Source organism: Hemitrygon akajei, chromosome 3 (assembly GCF_048418815.1).
Source record: "Hemitrygon akajei chromosome 3, sHemAka1.3, whole genome shotgun sequence".
NCBI lineage: Eukaryota > Metazoa > Chordata > Chondrichthyes > Myliobatiformes > Dasyatidae > Hemitrygon > Hemitrygon akajei.
This window is the reverse complement of record NC_133126.1, coordinates 205,519,316-205,542,465: the sequence shown is the minus strand read 5'-3', so window position 1 is coordinate 205,542,465 and position 23,150 is coordinate 205,519,316. Positions and strand designations below refer to the sequence as shown.

The window sequence follows — 23,150 nt, the reverse complement described above, 5'->3', positions numbered from 1 at the left end:
TCCTGCAAGAGGAGCATTCCAACATTCTGCCTGGCATTTTCTCTAGTCTGAACAAAAAAAGAAGAAAAACAGAAACTTACCAGAACCTACCCTCGCTTCTGCCTGTTTCTCGCCGAAACCTGATTGAGCTAAAGCCGTCCCACTCCGACTCATTCCACTCCAACGATGGCCGCTATGACTATGGACGCTGTATATGGCGGTCTCTCTTTTAAACCTCGGCGCTACGTCACGCGCCTGCACAGTCTAGTCTCTTTTCCCCGATCAGTTAAAGAAAAGAGAAACGACCTTCTCTCCGTGCTGCTTCAGTCTTTCACTCTCAGCCTCTTGCTTTGATTGAAAAGGTCAATAGAAAAGGGTCACAGGGTCCTTCAGGGTCATAGAACAGTATGTTAACAGATCCTTTGGCCCATCTGATCTGTGCCGAGCCATTTAAATTACCTACTTCCATGAACTACCCTCAATATCGCTTCCAACCATGCACCGATCTCTTCGACACTGAAATCGAGCTGGCATGCACCACTTGCACTGGCAGCTCATTCCACACTCTCATGACCTTTGAGGGAAGAAGTTTCCACTCGTGTTCTCTTTATACTTTTCATCTTTCACCCTTAACCCATGAAGTCTGGTTGTCGCCCTACCCAACCTCAGTACAAAAAGCCTGCTTGCATTTACTCTATCGATACCCCTCATAATTTTGTACTCCTCCGTCACATCTCCTCTCAATCTACTGCATCAGTCTTTCCGTATAACTCAAGTCATCCAGACGTGGTAATATCCTTGTAAATTTTCTCTGTACTCTTTCAACTTTATTTACATCTTTCCTATTGGTAGGTGACCAAAACTGCACACAATACCCTCAAATTAGGCCTCACCAACATCTTATATGATGTCAACATAGCATTCCATCTCCTGTACTCAGTACTTTGATTTATGAAGGCCAATGCACCAAAAACACTCTTTACGACCCTATCTACATATGACACCACTTTTGGTGACTTATAGACCTGTATTCCCAGCTCCCTTTGTACCTGTGCCCTAGCTCTTCACTGTGTAAGACCTACTGTGCTTGGTCCTACTGAAGAGCAACACCTTGTACTTGTCTGTTTTAAATTCCATTTTTTCTGCCTCTTTCCCTTCTTGAAGAGTGGAGTGACATTTGCAATTTTTCCGTCCTCTTGAAGCATGCTAGAATCAGGTGATTCTTGAAAGATTATTACTAATGCCTCCACAATCTCTTCAGCCACCTCTTTCAGAACCCTGGTGTGTTGACCATCTGGTTCAGATGATTTAGCTACCTTTCAGTTTCCCAAGCACCCTGTCCCTAGTAATGGCAACTTCACTCACTTCTGCCCCTGACATTCTCGAACTTCCGGCATACTGCGAGTGTCTTCCACAGTGAAGACTGAAGCAAAATACTTATTAGTTCATCCATGATTTATTTGTCCCCAATTACTACCTCTCCAGTGTCATTTTCCAGCAGTCCGATATCTCCTCTCTCCTCTCTTTTACTCTTTATATATCTGAGAAAACTTCCAGTATCCTTTTTGATATTGTTAGCTAGCTTACCTTCGTATTCCATTTTCCTTCTTTATAACTTTTTTAGTTGCCATATTTTGTTAGTTGCCTTATTTTGTTTTTTTAAAAGCTTCCCAATCCTACTAACTTCCCACTAATTTTTTTATACCCTCTCTTTGGCTTCTATGTTGTCTTTGACTTGCTTGTCAATCAGGGTTGTGTCAGCTTACCTTTAGAATACTATTTTTTCTTTGGAGAATACCTAACCTGCGCCTTCCAAATTGCTACCAGAAACTTCAGCAATTGTTGTTCTGCAGTCATCCCATCTGGTGTCCCCTTCCAATCAATTTTGGCCAGATCCTTGCTCATGCCTCCATAATTCCCTTCACTCCATTGTAATACTGACAAATCTGTCCTTAGCATCACTTTCTCAAGCAGAGGGCGTAAGGTAAAGGAACCCTTAGTGAGTAGTGATCATATTATACAATTTCTTACTGTACCCACAAAGATTCTACACCTTCTGATCCTATGTCAACTCTTTCCAAGGATTTTATTTCAGTTTTTTTAACTAACCTTCTCCTTAGTAAATGCGATGGTTCTCTCAACTGCCCCCTGACACTCACATTTCTGGCACTCTGCTAATGACTTCCACAGTGGAGACTGAGGCAAAATGCTTGTTCAGTCCGTCCACCATTTCTTTGTCCCCTATTACTACCTCTCCAGCGTCATTTTCCAGCGCACCAGTACCTACTCTCGCCTCTCCTTTACACTTTATATATCTGAAAAGAAATTTTGTGTACTCTTTTACATTATTGGCTAATTTTTCTTTATGTTAAATCTTTTCTCTCCTTATGGCATTTTTAGTCGTTTCTGTTGGTTTTAAAAGCTTCTCAAACCTACCTTCCCACTAATTTTTGCTATATTATATGGCCTCAAGTTGCCTTTGACCTCCCTTGTCATCCACAGTTGCCGTATCCTCCCTTTAGAATACTTTTTCATCCTTGGGATCTATCTTTCCCTTCCAATCTCCCCCCATAAACACCAGGCATTGCTTTTCTGTCATCATCGTTGCTGGTGTCCCCTTCAAATCAGCTTTGACCAGCTCCTCTCTCATGCCTCTTTGGTTCCCTTTGCTCCACTGTAATATTGCTACGTTCATTTTTATCTTCTCCCTTTCAAACTGCAGGGTGTTATCTGTCATCTTATGACCACTGTCTCCTAAGGGTTCCTTTATCTTAAGATTCCTAATCAAAGATGTATAATTATTTAATACCCAATCCAGTGCTGCTGTTCTCCAGTGGGCTCAAACACAAGCTGTCCTAAAAAGCCATCTTGTAGGCATTCTACAAATCCTTTCCCTTGGGATTCAGCACCAACCTGATTTTTGCAATCTACTTGGATTTTGAAATCTCCCATGATTATCGCAACTTTGCTATTTTGACATGCCTTTTCTATCTCCTGTTGTAACTTGTAGCCCACATCCTTGCTCCTGTTCAAAGCCTGTATATGACAACCATCACGGTCTTTTTACCATTGCATTTTCTTATCTCTTCCCACAAGGGTTCTATGTACATTGTTCTTGCAGTTATGGGTTTGGGTCTGTACTCACTGAAGTTTAGAAGAATTGAGGGGGGGATCTCATTGAGACCTATTGAATATGAAAAGGCCTAGATAGAGCAAATGTAGAGAGGATGTTTCCTTTAGTGGGTGAATTAGGACCAGAGGGCACAGCCTCAGAATAGAAGAAAGTTCATTTAGAACAGAGATGAAGAGGAATTTCTTTAGCCAGAGGGTGGAGAATCTGTGGAATTCACTGCCACAGACGGCTGTGGAGACCAAGTCATTGGGTATATTTAAAGCAGAGGTTGATAGGTTCTTGATTAGTCAGGGCGTCAAATGTTACGGGGGAAGACAGGAGAATGGGGTTGAGAAGGATAATAAATCAGCCATGATGGAATGGCAGAGCAGACTTGGTGAGCGAAGTTAAAATAAGAGGCATAGCTGTGAATGAAGGAAATTGAAAAGGCTTATGAATGTTAAGGTTTATTTGAAATTTGGCACTCTGTCAGCTCAAATTTGATACTAGCTTCTGACGAAGTTCAGCTTGTAATAGACGATTCATTGATTTTAGCAGATGGCTGAGGTTCTGGAGTAGGCGTAAGGAGCATAGAAAAATGACACAGAAAATCAGTTTTTATACAGCTTTGGTATGCATCAGAGGGCTAGGTTTCATGAAAGGGAGGATAAGGGTAGGACTGCAGATAGTAAGTGAATTGCAGCAGTCACTGGAGAGGCACATTCCACCCACAACACTTCAGCTCTTGGACTGACAGATGTATCGAGCACTACCAGGACAGCGACACAGCACAACAATGAGCTGTGAGTTATTACAGAAGTGGTAGATTCCAAGAGCAGATTCTTCTGACTAACGCATTCCTCTCACAGGGCAGTGACTTGTGCAGAAAGCATTTATTTAGTTATTTATTCTCCCTTCAGAGACAGAAGTCAGCAGCTGGAGTGGAGTTCCACAGTGATCATTCCTCAGTAGCATGTAGTTGCACCACTTCTGATCCCAGTAGGAGTACTGTCTCTGGCATCATAGAACAATAGTTATTTTCCTGTGATCTGATGTGGCCTCCACTACACTGGTGAATCCGGTGCTCCCGATACAGCTTCCTCTACACTGGTGAATCCGGTGCTCCCGATACAGCTTCCTCTACACTGGTGAATCCGGTGCTCCCGATACAGCTTCCTCTACACTGGTGAATCCGGTGCTCCCGATACAGCTTCCTGTACACTGGTGAATCCGGTGCTCCCGATACAGCTTCCTCTACACTGGTGAATCCGGTGCTCCCGATACAGCTTCCTGTACACTGGTGAATCCGGTGCTCCCGATACAGCTTCCTCTACACTGGTGAATCCGGTGCTCCCGATACAGCTTCCTCTACACTGGTGAATCCGGTGCTCCCGATATGGCCTCCTCTACACTGGTGAATCCGGTGCTCCCGATACAGCTTCCTCTACACTAGTGAATCCGGTGCTCCCGATACAGCTTCCTCTACACTGGTGAATCCGGTGCTCCCGATACAGCTTCCTCTACACTGGTGAATCCGGTGCTCCCGATACAGCTTCCTCGACACTGGTGAATCCGGTGCTCCCGATACAGCTTCCTCGACACTGGTGAATCCGGTGCTCCCGATACAGCTTCCTGGACACTGGTGAATCCGGTGCTCCCGATACAGCTTCCTCTACACTGGTGAATCCGGTGCTCCCGATACAGCTTCCTCTACACTGGTGAATCCGATGCTCCCGATACAGCTTCCTCTACACTGGTGAATCCGGTGCTCCCGATACAGCTTCCTCTACACTGGTGAATCCGGTGCTCCCGATACAACCTCCTCTACACTGGTGAATCCGGTGCTCCCGATACAGCTTCCTCTACACTGGTGAATCCGGTGCTCCCGATACAGCTTCCTCTACACTGGTGAATCCGGTGCTCCCGATATGGCCTCCTCTACACTGGTGAATCCGGTGCTCCCGATATGGCCTCCTCTACACTGGTGAATCCGGTGCTCCCGATACAGCTTCCTCTACACTGGTGAATCCGGTGCTCCCGATACAGCTTCCTGTACACTGGTGAATCCGGTGCTCCCGATACAGCTTCCTCTACACTGGTGAATCCGGTGCTCCCGATACAGCTTCCTCTACACTGGTGAATCCGGTGCTCCCGATACAGCTTCCTCTACACTGGTGAATCCGGTGCTCCCGATACAGCTTCCTCTACACTGGTGAATCCGGTGCTCCCGATACAACCTCCTCTACACTGGTGAATCCGGTGCTCCCGATACAGCTTCCTCTACACTGGTGAATCCGGTGCTCCCGATACAGCTTCCTCTACACTGGTGAATCCGGTGCTCCCGATATGGCCTCCTCTACACTGGTGAATCCGGTGCTCCCGATATGGCCTCCTCTACACTGGTGAATCCGGTGCTCCCGATACAGCTTCCTCTACACTGGTGAATCCGGTGCTCCCGATACAACCTCCTCTACACTGGTGAATCCGGTGCTCCCGATACAGCTTCCTCTACACTGGTGAATCCGGTGCTCCCGATACAGCTTCCTCTACACTGGTGAATCCGGTGCTCCCGATACAGCTTCCTCTACACTGGTGAATCCGGTGCTCCCGATATGGCCTCCTCTACACTGGTGAATCCGGTGCTCCCGATACAGCTTCCTCTACACTGGTGAATCCGGTGCTCCCGATACAGCTTCCTCGACACTGGTGAATCCGGTGCTCCCGATACAGCTTCCTCTACACTGGTGAATCCAGTGCTCCCGATACAACCTCCTCTACACTGGTGAATCCGGTGCTCCCGATACAGCTTCCTCTACACTGGTGAATCCGGTGCTCCCGATACAGCTTCCACTACACTGGTGAATCCGGTGCTCCCGATACAGCTTCCTCTACACTGGTGAATCCGGTGCTCCCGATACAGCTTCCTCTACACTGATGAATCTGGTGCTCCTGATACAGCCTCCTTTGGTTTAGGGAGACCAGATATAGATTTGGGGGCTGCTTTTTCGAGCACCTTTATTTCATCTGACAAAAGTGGAATTTCCTGATGTCCAACTTTTTAAATTCCTATTTCCATTCCCGTTCTAACATGTCAGTCCATGACCTCCTCTTGTGCCACAATGAGACCACTCTCCAGTTGGAGGAACAAAATCTTATGTTCGTCTGGGTAGTGTCTTGAGGGAACGTGCCTTATTCTGATTGTCCAAAGCCACTTCCGTTGTGATTGGTTAGTTTAGAAGGTACAGCTGCTTTTCCTGCTGGATAGGTGTCCAGTTTCACAAATCCTGGGGATATAAAATAGCACATGGAAGGGGTTACTCTCTTCTCCCTTTGTTTAGGACATGGCCATTGGGAAGGTCTGCTCTGCCGGCTCTTTTAACTCAGTATGTTTGCTGAGAATTTGGCTGTGTAGTATCTGTAACTCAAGAGCATGAATATTTGGTGGAATTTTTGCTGTTTGTAATTAAATAATTAATATACCTATTTGCAGTCAATGTAGCACTTGCCTGACCCATGATCCTGATTGAACATTACAGGTAACCTCCAACCTGATGACATGAGCATTGATTTCTCCAGCTTCCGGTAATTTTTCCCCTCCCCTGCATATCGCCCTTCCCATGTGCCCCTTCTCCTTTCAGCTCTCCTCTCCTATCAGACTCTTTCTTCTCCAGCCCTTTGCCTTTTCCACCCATCACCTCTCAGCTTCTGACTTCATCCCTCCCCCTTCCCCCACCCACCTGGATTCACCTATCACTTTCTAACTTGTCCTCCTTCCCTTCCCCCTACCTTTTTACTCTGGTATCTCTCCCTTTCCAGTCCTGATGAAGGGTCTTGGCCTGAAATGTTGACTTTTTTTTTCATTTCCATAGATGCTGCCAAGCCTGCTGAGTTCCTCCAGCATTTTGTGTGTGTGGCCTCGGGGATTTCAAGCATCTGCATAGTAATTTGTGTACAGACAGCAATGCCCTTTAAAAACATTGTATACCTCAATGTGATCTCTTCTCATTTTTCTGAACTTTAGAGTCTATGCTGAAGCCTGTTCATATTTATGTTCCATTTGTCATTTTCTCTCCTTCTCCTTGAGCTTGTTCTTGCCCTCTTGAAACCTCTTTACATTTCCTAGCCTATTGCCCAGTTGAGCATCTTTACCCGCATATCCTGAGTTTCCCAGGTTTCCGCCATCCTCTGTGTTTTATTGGTTTTTCAGGATGCAGGTGTCACTGTGAGGCCAATGTTTATTGCCCATGACTAATTGTCTTGAGAAGGTGGTGACTGGCTGCTTTTCACAACTGTAATGGACCTTCTGGAGGAGATGCATAAGACTGTAACATATAGGAACAAAATGAGGCCATTTGGCCAGTCAAGTCTGCTCTGCCATTTCATCATAGCTGATTTATAATCCCTCTCAACTCCAATTTCCTACCTTCCTCCTGTAGCATTTGATGCCCTGACTAAAGTAAATATACCCAATGACTTGGCCCAATTACTTTAAATATACCCAATGACTTGGCCATCACAGCCATTTGTGGCAATGAATTCTACAGACTCTCCACCCTTGGGCTAAAGAAATCCCTCCTCATCTCTGTTCTAAATGGACATCCTTCTATCCTGAGGCTATGCTCTCTGGTCCTATGTTCACCCAGTACAGGAAACATTCTCTTCATATCTTCTAAGCAAGGGGTTCCCAACTTCGTTTTTGTAATGGTCCCCGACTATTAACCGAGGAGTCTGTGGACCTCAGGTTGGGAACTCATGTAGGACTTACAGTATTTTATAGGTTTCATTGAGATTCCACCCTCCCTCTCATTCTTCTGATCTTCAGTGAGTACACGCTCAGAACCATCAAACACTCTTTATACTCTTTCATTCCTGGAATCATTAATATGAACTTCCTCTGAACCCTGTCCAATGTCAGCACATCTTTTCTTAGAGGATTCATCTAATGTGCTGCTGGGGAGGGAGCTACAGGATTTAAATGCAGCAATTTGGACTTGAGAACCTGAATTAAGGGAAATGTTGAATAGGTTAGAACTTTATTTCCTAGAGCGTAGGAGAATAAGGGGTATAGATATGGTAAATCCAGGCTTTTTCCTCTGAGATTGGGTGACTGGAATCATGGGCTAAGGGAGAATGGTGAAATGTTTAAAGGGAACGTGAGGAGGAACTTCTTCACAGGTGGTGGAACGAGCTACCAGTGCAAGTGGTGGATACAGATTTGATTTCAGCATTTAAGAGAACTTTAGATAAGTACATGGATGGGAGGGCTGTGGAGGCCTATGATCAAGGTGCAGGTTGATGGGACTAGCCAGACATCTAGTTTGGCCTGGACTAGATGAGCCAAAGGGCCTGTTTCTCTGACCCTGTGTCAATGACAGAACAGGGTGGTGGTTCAGAGTCGTGTGCCTTGAAGGACATCTGTCAGTGGGTGGTGTTTTCGTGCATCCATTTTCTCTTGACCTTAGTGACAGTAGTTTGATGTTTGGGAGATGCTGTTGGAGCAGTTTGTGTGAAGAGTCATTTCCACATTTCATTCTTCGAAGGATGGCTCTTGTAAAATCACAATCCATTCATCAGGATTCCTTGATAAGAGGAAATACATTTCTCTCTCTATCCTACATTCAGTTTAAAAACCAAGTCCACATCGATCCTCATTCACCTATCTTTATACTACTAAAACTCTCATGCTCTGTTTGTGACCTCCAATTAACGCAAATGGTGCATTACAGTGGCACTATTTTTAGCTAAATCTGCTTAAAATGCGCTAACTTACAGAATTCAGGCAAAGTTCAGGGTTATATATTTGTATAAAATTGCTCACTCACCAAAATCCGCTTTCACCCGAGAGCCAATGTCAGCCATGATGGAAAACGCGACGCAACACCACGACGCTTGCGCACGGCCAGCCTCAGAAGCGACTCACGATGCTCACAGCAGCAACAGCAACAGCAAAAGGGTAGGGCAGCTCTATTTCGAGCGGTCCCATTCTGCTAATCACCATCAGCATGTGCAGGACTGGGACAGATCTAACTGCCACCCATCAATAAGAGATAAAGAAATCTTATTGTAATGACGTACTTCGAAACACTCATCAAACCCTTTGCTGCAGTCAAAGGACAGTGGTGACTATATCCCGTCCATTTAGGAGAGCACCAACCACATCATCAAGAATAATCAGCTTCCTGGAGGCTTTGGTGTTACTGTTTCGTATCTTCTATCCAGAATTAGGGTGAAAAAAATATGGTCAGCCTAATTATGCTGCGTGGAAAGAGAAGGGGGACATTATGGTGCAGAGATGACGCCACACCTCATCGGGAAGCGGCAAGGAGAGGGAGAGAACAAGAATTGGATGAGGCCAGGGTCGCATGACTCCAGGATCACAGGACAAAAAAGATGAGAGAGGAGAAGAGGCATGCACGTCTCCAGAATGAGAAAAACAGGCACAGGAGGAGAAGAGAGGAAGAGACAAAGGAGCTGAGAAATGCACGTCTCCAGGATCAGAGACAAAAAACAAACAGCAGAAGAGCTGAAGAGATGGGGGATGAAAGGACTGCACATCTCCAGAATGACAACACAAGACACAAGTGTAGCAGATCAACCAGAAATGATGCCATCAAAAGTGTCCTTCGCTAAACGAGGAGGAGCTATATTTGCCTTGCTACGCGTCTTTCTTCTTTAATAAACTGAGGTTTTCTTCTTCAATTTCAAAAGCAAAGTGATAGCAAGAGCATTCAAGAAAATTTAATGTTCATTCTGGTCACATCAGACTGCACTACCCTTCTCTCAAACAGTGCCCCAACCGGTCACCGGTCACTAAACTGGTCTAGTTTACATTAATCCTTTGCCGGTCCTTTTTCCAACCCTATGCCAGCCCAGTCCCATTCCCAACCCTATGCCAGCCCAGTCCCATTCCCAACCCTATGCCAGCCCAGTCCCATTCCCAACCCTATGCCAGCCCAATCCCATTCCCAACCCTATGCCAGTCCAGTCCCATTCCCAACCCTATGCCAGCCCAGTCCCATTCCCAACCCTATGCCAGCCCAGTCCCATTCCCAACCCTATGCCAGCCCAGTCCCATTCCCAACCCTATGCCAGTCCAGTCCCATTCCCAACCCTATGCCAGCCCAGTCCCATTCCCAACCCTATGCCAGCCCAGTCCCATTCCCAACCTTATGCCAGCCCAATCCCATTCCCAACCCTATGCCAGTCCAGTCCCATTCCTAACCCTATGCCAGCCCAGTCCCATTCCCAACCCTATGCCAGTCCAGTCCCATTCCCAACCCTATGCCAGCCCAGTCCCATTCCCAACCCTATGCCAGCCTAGTCCCATTCCCAACCCTATGCCAGTCCAGTCCCATTCCCAACCCTATGCCAGCCCAGACCCATTTCCAACCGTATGCCAGCCCAGCCCCATTGCCAATCCTATACCAGTCCCATTCTGAACCCGATGCCAACCCAGTCCCATTCCCAACCAGCCCAATCCCTATTCCCAACCCTATACCAGCCCAGCCCCATTTTCAATCCTATGCCAGTCCAGTCCCATTCTGAACCCGATGCCAGCCCAGACCCATTTCCAACCGTATGCTAGCCCAGCCCCATTGCCAATCCTTTGCCGGTCCTTTTTCCAACCCTATGCCAGCCCAGTCCCATTCCCAACCCTATGCCAGCCCAGTCCCATTCCCAACCCTATGCCAGCCCAGTCCCATTCCCAACCCTATGCCAGCCCAATCCTATTCCCAACCCTATGCCAGTCCAGTCCCATTCCCAACCCTATGCCAGCCCAGTCCCATTCCCAACCCTATGCCAGCCCAGTCCCATTCCCAACCCTATGCCAGCCCAGTCCCATTCCCAACCCTATGCCAGTCCAGTCCCATTCCCAACCCTATGCCAGCCCAGTCCCATTCCCAACCCTATGCCAGCCCAGTCCCATTCCCAACCCTATGCCAGCCCAATCCCATTCCCAACCCTATGCCAGTCCAGTCCCATTCCCAACCCTATGCCAGCCCAGTCCCATTCCCAACCCTATGCCAGCCTAGTCCCATTCCCAACCCTATGCCAGTCCAGTCCCATTCCCAACCCTATGCCAGCCCAGACCCATTTCCAACCGTATGCCAGCCCAGCCCCATTGCCAATCCTATACCAGTCCCATTCTGAACCCGATGCCAACCCAGTCCCATTCCCAACCAGCCCAATCCCTATTCCCAACCCTATACCAGCCCAGCCCCATTTTCAATCCTATGCCAGTCCAGTCCCATTCTGAACCCGATGCCAGCCCAGACCCATTTCCAACCGTATGCTAGCCCAGCCCCATTGCCAATCCTATGCCAGTCCCATTCCCAACCCTATGCCAGCCCAGACCAATTTCCAATCCTATACCAGTCCCATTCCCAACCTGATGCCTGCCCAGCCCCATTTCCAATCCTATACCAGTCCCATTCTGAACCTGATGCCAACCCAGTCCCATTCCCAACCAGCCCAATCCCTATTCCCAACCCTATGCCAGCCCAGCCCCATTTTCAATCCTATGCCAGTCCAGTCCCATTCCGAACCCGATGCCAACCCAGTCCCATTCCCAACCCTATGCCAGCCCAATCCCTATTCCCAACCCTATGCCAGCCCAATCCCTATTCCCAACCCTTTGCCAGCCCAGCCCCATTTTCAATCCTATGCCAGTCCAGTCCTATTCCCAACCCTATGCCAATCCAGTCCCAATTCCAATCCTATGCCAGTCCCATTCCCTTCAAATGCATGAACGGTATGCCAAAATGCCATCAACATAAATGAGCTTTCCAGCAAATTCCAAAGATTTGCCAACCTTTAGCTCTAATTGGTGTTTTTTTTTTGTTGTGTCATTCCCTGGTAGTGCTTGATAAATCTGTCCAAAGCGCTAGACAGTGTTGTAGATGGAAATTGCCTTTCCCTTACTAGAATTCCCTTACTCTCCACAGCTCTACCCTCTTCTTCCCTTTCATGAAACCTGATTCATACCAATGCAGTATAAAAGCTGACTTCCAGTGTTTTCTTCTTTGACCTATTTATATTAGATCACCCCATGGCTGCAAAAGTGCAAAGCGAGTTTGTGCAACCGGAGTGTTATTTGGCAATCGAAGCAAGATGATGCACGTAACATAGTGTAACCCCCCCCCCCCCCAGCAAAAGCCTGTAAAACCAATTCCTTAAGAATGTTCAGATTAAAAATAAGAGTCACAAGATTGTTTACTTCAGCATTATCCTAAGTGTGTCTCATCAGGGTCAGGAAGGAACTCTTTCTGGGGTGAGATGGGATACTCAGAGGGATAGGCAGTATCTAAAGTGTAAGTTCAAGTGCACTTTGAGTGAATCAATTACAGTCTACGTATTTTGAATAGATAAAAAATCATGCAAGAAACAAATAATATAGAAACATAGAAAACCTACAGCACAATACAGGTCCTTCGGCCCACAAAGTTGTGCTGAACATGTCCTTACCTTAGAAATTACCTAGGGTTACCTATAGCCCTCTTATTTTTCTAAGCTCCATGTACCTATCTAGGAGCATCTTAAAAGACCCTCTTGTATCCACCTCCACCACTGTTGCTGGCAGCCCATTCTACACACTCACCACTCTGAGTAAAAAACTTACCCCTGACATCTCCTCTGTACCTACTTCCAAGCATCTTAAAACTGTGCCCTCACGTGCTAGCCATCTCAGCCCTGGGAAAAAGCCTCTGATTATCCACACGATCAATGCCTCTTATCATCTTGTACACCTCTACCAGGTCACCTCTCATCCTCCATTACTCCAAGGAGAAAAGGCCAAGTTCACTCAACCTATTCTCATAAGGCATACTCTCCAATCCAAGCAACATCCTTGTAAATCTTCTTTGCACCCTTTCTATAGTTTCCACATCCTTCCTGTAGTGAGGTGACCAGAACTGAGCACTGTACTCCCAAGTGGGGTCTAACCAGGGTCCTATATAGCTGCAATATTACCTCTCAGCTCTTAAACTCAATCACACAATTGATGAAGGCCAATACACCATACGTCTTCTTAACCACAGAATCAACCTGCACAGCAGCTTTGAGTATCCTATGGACTCGGACCCCAAGATCCCTCTGATCCTCCACACTGCCAAGAGTCTTACCATTAATACTATATTCTGCCATCATATTTGACCTACCAATATGAGCCACCTCATATTTATCTGGGTTGAACTCCCCCTGCTACTTCTCAGCCCAGTTTTGCATCCTGTCAATGTTGCACTGTAACCTTTGACAGCCCTCCACACTATCCACACCACCCCCAACCTTTGTGTCATCAGCAAATTTACTAACTCATCCCTCCACTTCCTCATCTAGGTCAGTTATAAAACTCACGAGGAGTAGGGGGTCGCAGAACAGATCCCTGAGGCACACCACTTGTGACCAACCTCAATGCAGAATATGACCCATCTGCAACCTCTCTTTGCCTTCTATGGGAAAGCCAGTTCTGGATCCACAAAGCAATGCCCCCTTGGATCCCATGCCTCCTTACATCTTCAATAAGCCTTGCATATGGGGTACCTTATCAATGCCTTGTTGAAATCCATATACACTACATCTACTGCTCTTCCTTCATTAATGTGTTTAGTCACATCCTCAACAAATTCAATCAAGCTCGTAAGGCACGACCTGTCTTTCTCAAAGTCTTGCTGACTATTCCTAATCATATTATACCTCTCCAAATGTTCATAAATCCTGCCTCTCAGGATCTTCTTTATCAACTTACCAACCACTGAGGTAAGACTCACTGGTCTTTGTGGTGGCGTGTTGGGGAGGAAGCATTAAGAAGAGGGACGCCTCACGTCTTAATAAGCTGGTAAGGAAAGCGGGCTCTGTCGTGGGCAAAGTACTGGAGAGTTTAACATCGGTAGCTGAGCGAAGGGCGCTGAGTAGGCTACGGTCAATTATGGATAACTCTGAACATCCTCTACATAGCACCATCCAGAGACAGAGAAGCAGTTTCAGCGACAGGTTACTATCGATGCAATGCTCCTCAGACAGGATGAAGAGGTCAATACTCCCCAATGCCATTAGGCTTTACAATTCTACCACCAGGACTTAAGAACTTTTTAAAAGCTATTATTAATGCTTTTTGAGATAGTGATTTAGATGTATATCATATTTTTTACTGAGTTAAGTATTGTATGTAATTAGTTTTGCTACAACAAGTGTATGGGACATTGGAAAAAAGTTGAATTTCCCCATGGGGATGAATAAAGTATCTATCTATAATTTCCTGGGCTATCTCTACTCCCTTTCTTGAGTAATGGAACAACATCTGCAACTCTCCAATCCTCCGGAACCTCTCCCGTCCCCATTGATGATGCAAAGATCATTGCCAGAGGCTCAGCAATTGTAATATATCTTAAAAGTGAGGTAGTGTTCACAGGTTCAATGTCCATTCAGAAATCGAATGGCAGAGGGTAAGAAGCTGTTCCTGAATCACTAAGTGTGTGCCTTCAGGTTTCTGTACCTCCTACCTGTTGGTAACAGTGAGAAAAGGGTATTGCCCTGGGTGCTGTGGGTCCTTAATAATGGACGCTGCCTTTCTGAGACACTGCTCAGAAGATGTCCTGGGTACTTTCATGTGCCACGCATTCACCTGTCAAATCATCTTATTCTTACCCTCACTGGCATGTGGCACAGGCAGAAATCCAGTTTTCAAGTGGCTGCTGTCCTGCAAGATGTCACACTCTCAATTGCTAGTTCAAATAATCCTGACAAGAGTTGTAGTATAGTGGTAGTGTTCTCATTTGTTCTGTATTTCATTTAAATACATAATTTGATGCATGGTTAAATGGAAGATTGTTTTTTTAAAATACCTTTTTAACTAGTTCCATGAAACTTTGGCTATTTGGGTCAAAATGTACTGGTCCCAATGTGTCCCAATTAACTAGAATCACTGTATTGTGTTACTGCCTTAATGGGAATGTTTCAAACGAGACGATATAGTTATGAAAAATGGCCCGGTCATTTAAAATTGAGGTATGTAAAAACTTCTTGTGGTGAATCTGTGGCATTCTCTGTCTTGCTAGTTGGAGGAACCCTGCTCGTTGCAGGTACTTCAATTCCATCCTCTCACAGTCCCCTCTCGCCTCCCTTTTCCATCCCCGGTCCGTGAGCAGGGTAGTGAGTCCTTCATGATGGTCACCCAGCCACAAGCATAAAGGTAAAAATACAAGAAAATAACACAATTTTCTCCCTCCATTGTGGAGACCTCATGAGCCAGGACCATGGGATCCATTTCTGTGCTTTTTAGGCCTGTAGCTAAGTTCTGCAAGGAATTATTCTCAATGTATATCCTAATTTCTTTGTTTTTCTTGTTCTCTTCCCCAGCAGATTGGTAGATCCGGTGGCTCACTTCCCCTGGCTGGAGAGCTGTTGCCATTCCACTATGTCACACAGTTCGCAGGCCAACGATCTGCTTAACCAGGACTGGTTCAAACAACTCTTTGAATTAACACAGTGAGTAACTGCAGTATTATTAGAAAAGCATACAAGTATTGGATATGATTGCATGTTGTAACATTTTATGACCTGTACACAAAGGACAGGTTACATCTGAACCCAAAGAGGACCAATGTCCTTGCAGACATGTTTGTTAGAGCTATGGGAAAGGTTTAAATTAATTTGGCAGGATGATGGGAACCGGAGTCATAGGCTGAGGGTGGGGCAATTGGTGTACAACTAGATGCAGTGTGTGAGATTGACAGGAAGGACAGGCAGATGGGCCAAAATTGCAGTCAATGGGATGAGCTGAAATGTAACATGGGGGCAAAATTGAAAAGGGTGATGAATACAGGACTGAAGCTGTTATATTTGAATGCATGAAGTATGTAGAATAGGGCCTATGATCTTGTAGCGCAGTTAGAGATTGGCAGCTGTGACGTTGTGGGCATTAAATAAGATCACAGTTGGAAGTTCAACATCCAAGGCTACACCTTCTATCAAAGGACGGACAGGTAGGCAGAAGGGTTCTAGTGGTAAAAAGTGAAATCAAATACTTAGAAAGGGGTGACATAGGATCGGAAGGTGTAGAATACTTGGGGTGGAGTTAAGGAACTGCAGGGGTGAAAACGCGCTGAAGGGATTTATGTACAGACCTCTGAACAGTAGCCAGGATGTGGGCTACAAATGACACTAGTAGAGGGAAAACCCAGAGGTGCGAGTACACATCACTACGGAGACACGGATAGATAGGGTGGAGTTTGTGTAGCTTGCCTTCACCAGTGAGGGTGTTGTGAACAGGAACTGGGATATCATGTCGCAACTGTAAAAGATCGACGGTGGCCTTCACCAGTGAGGGTGTTGTGAATAGGAACTAGGATATCATGTTGCAACTGTAAAAGATCGACGGTGGCCTTCACCAGTGAGGGTGTTGTGAACAGGAACTGGGATATCATGTCGCAGCTGTAAAAGATCGACGGTGGCCTTCACCAGTGAGGGTGTTGTGAACAGGAACTGGGATATCATGTCGCAGCTGTAAAAGATCGACGGTGGCCTTCACCAGTGAGGGTGTTGTGAACAGGAACTGGGATATCATGTGGCAGCTGTAAAAGATCGACGGTGGCCTTCACCAGTGAGGGTGTTGTGAACAGGAACTGGGATATCATGTGGCAGCTGTAAAAGATCGACGGTGGCCTTCACCAGTGAGGGTGTTGTGAACAGGAACTGGGATATCATGTTGCAGCTGTAAAAGATCGACGGTAGCCTTCACCAGTGAGTGCATTGATTGTAGGAGCTGAGACTTCAGGTTGTAACTGTAAACGACTGCATCAGGCTGCACTTGAAATACTGTGCGCATGCACAGTTCTGGTCATCTGAGTGTGTACACAGTTCTGGTATTCTGTGTGCATGTATTTCTGGTATCCTATGTGTATGTACGCAGTTCTGATATCCTGTGTGTATGTACGCAGTTCTGGTATCCTGTGTGTGTACGCAGTTCTGGTGTCCTGTGTGTGTATATGCAGTTCTGGTATCTTGTATGTGCATGCAGTTTTGGTATCGTGTGTGTGTACGCAGTTCTTGTATCCTGTGTGTGTACGCAGTTCTGGTATCCTGCGTGTGTACGCAGTTCTGGTATCCTGCGTGTGTACGCAGTTCTGGTATCCTGCGTGTGTACGCAGTATTGGTATTCTGTGTGTGCATGCGCATGTAGCATTCATGCCCCCAATTTACCCCCCCCCCATTCACCTAGGGTGAACCGCTGTCGCCCTGCCAACAGTGCAATACTTTGGTGTAAATATGGTGTAATGCCCCCCCACCCCCAAGTCCACGCTCACAACACAAATATCAGACAACACACTAAAGGCGAGTAAATAATTACAACTTTATAGTTATCTCTTAGTGATGGGTTAGTAGAAACAGATAACCGAAAGGCACCAAATCAGTAAGTTTATCCGTTTGTGCACATAATGTTTTAATATGTTGGAGCTCATGCCTCCGGTTCCATCCAAAACGACCTTCTGAGCCTTTGGCCACCGTCCGAACCACCGACTTCCAGTATCCGCTGTCTGCTCCTCACACGTCCGTCCTCCTCACTCAATTCCCAAAAAAGACCATGAACTCCTGCTCAGCTCACAGATACAAGATGGTTATAACCCAAACATTTCAGATACAGAAACCCATTACAGCATTAAGTAACATTACAGAGAAGCCATTTCATTATAACAATACAGAGAAGCCATTTTGTTAGCCTGAACAGTTAACACCACAGTTACTGGCACTGAGAACCCTACACGCAGTTCTGCTATCCTGTAGGTGTACACAGTTCTGGTATCGTGTGTGTGTCCGCAGTTTTGCTATCCTGTGTGTCTGTACACAGTCCTGGTATCCTGTGAGTGTGTACACAGTTCTAGTCACACGCATGCGTAAGCATTTCTGGTATCCTGTATAGAACCATAGGACGCTATGGCACAGTACAGGCCCTTCAGCCCTCCATGGTGTGCTGACCCATATAATCCTTAAAAAAAGTACTAAACCCACATAAAAAAAAGTACCCCATAACCCTCCATTTTTCTTTCATCCATGTGCAAATGCATATGCAATTGTGGTCACCTGCGTGCAGACGCATTTATGCTACACTGTGTGTGTGCAGTTCTGGTATCGTGTGTGTGTGTGCGCGTGTGCGTGTTACACAGTTCTGGTAACCTGTGTGCATACGCAGTTCTAGTCACATGCATGGGTAAGCAGTTCTGATATCCTCTGTACGCAGTTCTGGTATCCTGTGTGTGTGTATACACAATTCTGGTCACCTGCGTGCGTATGCAGTTCTGGTATCCTGCATGCGTAAGCAATTCTAATCACATGCATGCATAAGCAGTTAACCATATAACAATTACAGCACAGAAACAGGTCATCTCGGCCCTTCTAGTCCGTGCTGAACGCTTACTCTCACCTAGTCCCACTGGCCCGCACTCAGCCCATAACCCTCCATTCCTGATGACCTGCATGTGTACGTAGTTCTGGTATCCTGTGTCTGTGTTAGACCATGACACCATAAGACATAGTAGCAGATTAGGCTATTCAACCCATCGAATCTGCTCTGCCATTCCATCATGGCTGATTTATTCTCCTGCCTTCTTCCTGTAACCTTTGACACCTTTTCTAATCAAGAACCAACCAAACTCCACTTTAAATGTAAGTCTATAAGACATAGGAGCAGAATGCAGCCATTTGGCCCATTGAGACTGCTCCACTATTTCATCATGGCGGATCCATTTATTCTCTCAGCCCCAATCTTCTGCCTTCTCCCTGTATCCCTTCATGCCCAGATTATTCAAGAACCTATCAACCTCTGCCTTAAATACAGCCAATGACCTGGCCTCCACAGCCGCCTGTGGCAACGAATTCCACAGCTTCACTACTCTCTGGTTAAAGAAATTCCTCCTCATCTCCATTCTAAATTGACATTTCTCTATTCTGAGACTGTGTCCTCTGGTTCTAGACTCTCCCATTATAGGAAACAATCTGTCCCCATCCACTCTATCTAAGCCTTTCAATTGATAGATTACCCCCCCCCCCCCCAGTCTTCTGAATTCTAGTGAGTGCAGGTCCAGAGCCATCAAATGCTACTCTTATGTTAACCCTTTCATTCCCAGAATGAGGCTGATCTCCATCTCAAATGCTACCTGTTATTCTAGCACTGTTATATTTTGGTTAAAATGGCTTTACCCCAATTGAAAACTGTCATTCTTGCTTTATCTGTTGTCCTTTCCTCTATCTGCTAAATCTAACTGAATTATCATCAGTTTTTTTGTGATCTTTTTTCCACTTAGACATTCATATGGTCTAAGTTCCTCAGTGGCTTTTAGTTAGAGACCTACATTTTATCTGTGCTCATTACATTATGTTAAAATAACATGTCATGTTAAAATGTCTAATTATTGGATAAAGTTTGTTGAGAATAAAAGTGAAAATCCATTGCTTAGGTGTACAGTGGATTCCAGTTAACTGAGCCATCAGGGCAAATGGGGCAGCCGCTTATTTGGGACAATTCTTAAAGAACAAAGATTAATTGAGAAAATTGCCGGATTCCTTTCATTTATTTGGGATGCTATGCTGCTTAATTGGGGCAGGAGACTTGCCAGTTTCTAACTAGTATCAGTCATGTATGGCCGTCAGACAATACACTGTGCTTAGAGTGAACAATTTAAAAATAGCATCATTTGTGCATGTTTGTGCCCAAAAAGCAGTGATTTGTGTCACTGATAGTTGGCAAGAAGTAAGCGGTAAGACAATTCAGAATTGTTTCGCTCACTGCAGTTTTAAGTATTCAGGTTTGGAGATGCCAGAAATGGCCGAGAGCGAAAATGAGACATTTTCACAACATCATCAATTTTTTTCAGAAACTATGAAGAATTTGAAGGAATTGATAATCATTTTGAATGTTAGAATGAAAGTGAAGATTTGGAGGATGCGATCTAAGTTCCAGATAAATTTGTTATCTAAGTACGTATATAGAGCCCTGAGATTCATTTCCTTATACTCAGCAAATCCAAGAAACGTAAATGAAAAACTGCGCAGTGAACAGATAGCCAATGTGCAAAAGACGACAAACTGTGCAAATACTGTACAAAAAGATAAAAAAGAAAATGCTAATAATAAATAAATAAGGAATAAGTGTCAAGAACGTGAGATGAAGAGCCTGAAAGCAAACCCTTGTGAACAGTCCTGTTACGGGGAGAGTGAAGTTAACCCCTGTAATTCAACAGACTAATGGCTGAGGGGTAATAACTGTTCTTGAATCTGGTGGTGTGGGTCCTGAGGCTCCTCTACCACCTTCTTGATGACAGCAATGAGACATAACAGGAAACCGGAGAGACAGGGCTGGGTATGAGGTACTTGGTTTACAAACAAAGGCAATCTGTAATGAGCATCCAAGCAAGGAGAGGCAAAATTGCAGTCAACAGGATGAGTTGCAATGTAAAAGGTGGGCAAAGTCGAAAATTATGAATACAGGACTGAAGGTGTTACAGTTGAATGCAGGCAGTATACGGAATAAGATGGATGAACTCGTAGCCCAGTTACAGATTGGCGTGTGTGCTGTAGGCATTGCTGAATCATAGCTTAATGTTCAAGAATACACATTGTATTGAAAGGAGAGGCAGGCAGGCAGAGATGGTGGCATTGGTAACATCATGAGAAAGAGGTATTGCAGGATCTGAAGGTGTAGAGTTATTGTGGTTCGAGGTAAGAAACTGCAAAGGTAAAAAGCTCCTGATGGGAGTTACATACAGACTGCGGCAAAGATGGGAACATTTGGTCCAGCCTGCTGCACCACTTCACCTCTGAAGAGATTGTGCACGGATTAGTAATTATCTTTCAAGAATCAAAGGATTCTGGCATGGTTCCGGAGGACTGGAAAATTGCAAATGTCACTCCATACTTTTGGAAGGGAGAGAGATGGAAGAAAGGAAATTACAAGTCAGTTCAACCCACACAAAATGCTGGTGGAACACAGCAGGCCAGGCAGAAATGATAGGAGCATTTATCATTTCGCATTTCCCCCTCCCCCTCCTACTTTCAAATCTCTTACTATCTTTCCTTTCAGTTAGTCCTGACGAAGGGTCTTGGCCCGAAATGTCGACAGCACTTCTCCCTATAGATGCTGCCTGGCCTGCTGTGTTCCACCAGCATTTTGTGTGTGTTGTTCGAATTTCCAGCATCTGCAGATTTCCTCGTGTTTACAGGTCAGTTAGTCTGACCTAAATGGTTGGGAAGATGTTGGAGTTGATTGTTAAAGATGTGGCGTTGGGATACTTCAAGTCAAGTCAAGTCACTTTTTATTGTCATTTCGACCATAACTGCTGGTACAGTACACAGTAAAAACGAGACAACGTTTTTCAGGACTATGGTGCTACATGAAACAGTACAAAAACTACACTGAACTACGTGAAAACAACACAGAAAAAAACTACCCCAGACTACAAACCTACCCAGGACTGCATAAAGTGCACAAAACAGTGCAGGCATTACAATAAATAATAAACAAGACAATAGGGCAGTAAGGTGCTAGTCCAGGCTCTGGGTATTGAGGAGTCTGATAGCTTGGGGGAAGAAACTGTTACATAGTCTGGTCGTGAGAGCCGGAATGCTTCGGTGCCTTTTCCCAGACGGCAGGAGGGAGAAGAGTTTGTATGAGGGGTGTGTGGGGTCCTTCATAATGCTGTTTGCTTTGCGGATGCAGCGTGTAATATAAATGTCTGTAATAGTGGGAAGAGAGACCCTGATGATCTTCTCAGCTGACCTCACTTTCCGCTGCAGGGTCTTGCAATCCGAGACGGTGCAATTCCCGAACCAGGCAGTGATGCAGCTGCTCAGGATGCTCTCAGTACATCTTCTGTAGAATGTGGTGAGGATGGGGGGTGGGAGATGGACTTTCCTCAGCCTTCGCAGAAAGTGGAGACGCTGCTGGGCTTTCTTTGCTATGGAGCTGGTGTTGAGGGACCAGGTGAGATTCTCCATCAGGTGAACACCAAGAAGTTTGGTGCTCTTAACAATCTCTACCGAGGAGCCGTCGATGTCCAGCGGAGAGTGGTCGCTCAATGCCCTACTGAAGTCAACAACCATCTCTTTTGTTCACATTCAGAGACAGGTTGTTGGCTCTGCACCAGTCCATTAGCCATTGCATCTCTTCTCTGTAAGCTGACTCGTCATTCTTGCTGATGAGACCCATCACGGTTGTGTCATCGGCGAACTTGATGATGTGGTTCAAACTGTGTGTTGCAGCACAGTCGTGGGTCAGCAGAGTGAACAGCAGTGGACTGAGCACACAGCCCTGGGGTCCCCCGTGCTCAGTGTGATGGTGTTGGAGATGCTGCCTCTGATCCAGACTGACTGAGGTCTCCCAGTCAGGATGTCTAGGATCCAGTTGCAGAGGGAGGTGTTCAGGCCCAGTTGGCTCAGCTTTCCAATCAGTTACTTGGAGGCACGTGATAAAATAGGCGAAAGTCAACATGGTTTACACAAGGGAAAAACTTTCCTGACAAATCTGTTGGAATTCTTTGAAGAAATAGAAAGCAGGATAGACAAAGGAGAATTGGTTGACGTGTACATGGATTTTTAGAAGGTCTTTGACAAGGTGCCACACATGAAGCTGCTTTTAACGAGTTACGAGCCCATGGTGCTACAAGAAAGATTTTAGCATGGATAAAGCAGTGGCTGATGGCAGGGGGCAAAGAGTGGGAACAAAGTGAGCCTTTTCTGGTTGGCTGCTGGTGACGAGTTGTGTTTCACGGGGAGATGCAAAGGGACTTGGGAGTCCTCGTACAGGATTCCCTAAAGACTAATTTACAGGTTGAGTCAGTTGTGAGGAAAGCAAATGCAATGTTAGCATTCATTGGAGAGGAGTAGAATTTAAAAGCAAGGATGTAATGTTCAAGCTCTATAAGGCACTAGGGAGGCCTCACTTGGATATAGTGAGCAGTTCTGGGGGCCCTTATCTAAGAAAGGATGTTCTTACATTGGAGGGTGTTCATAATAGGTTCTCAAAGATGATTTCAGGATTATCATATGAGGAGTGTTTGATAGCTCTGAGCCT

The 23,150-nt window shown here is 45.7% G+C and overlaps 1 protein-coding gene across 3 annotated transcripts in view; it reads left to right on the top strand.

Annotated features, from left to right (window-relative positions):
- LOC140725800 (tumor protein 63-like) overlaps nucleotides 1-23,150 on the top strand; it is a 166,777-nt gene that overhangs the window by 124,568 nt on the left and 19,059 nt on the right. For 2 of the 3 annotated variants that reach the window (XM_073041734.1, XM_073041731.1), the window contains one exon: nucleotides 15,446-15,574. In XM_073041734.1, the coding sequence (XP_072897835.1) occupies nucleotides 15,446-15,574 (129 nt within the window). The remainder of the gene's footprint in view (nucleotides 1-15,445; nucleotides 15,575-23,150) is intronic. The other variant, XM_073041732.1, reaches the window with a different exon arrangement.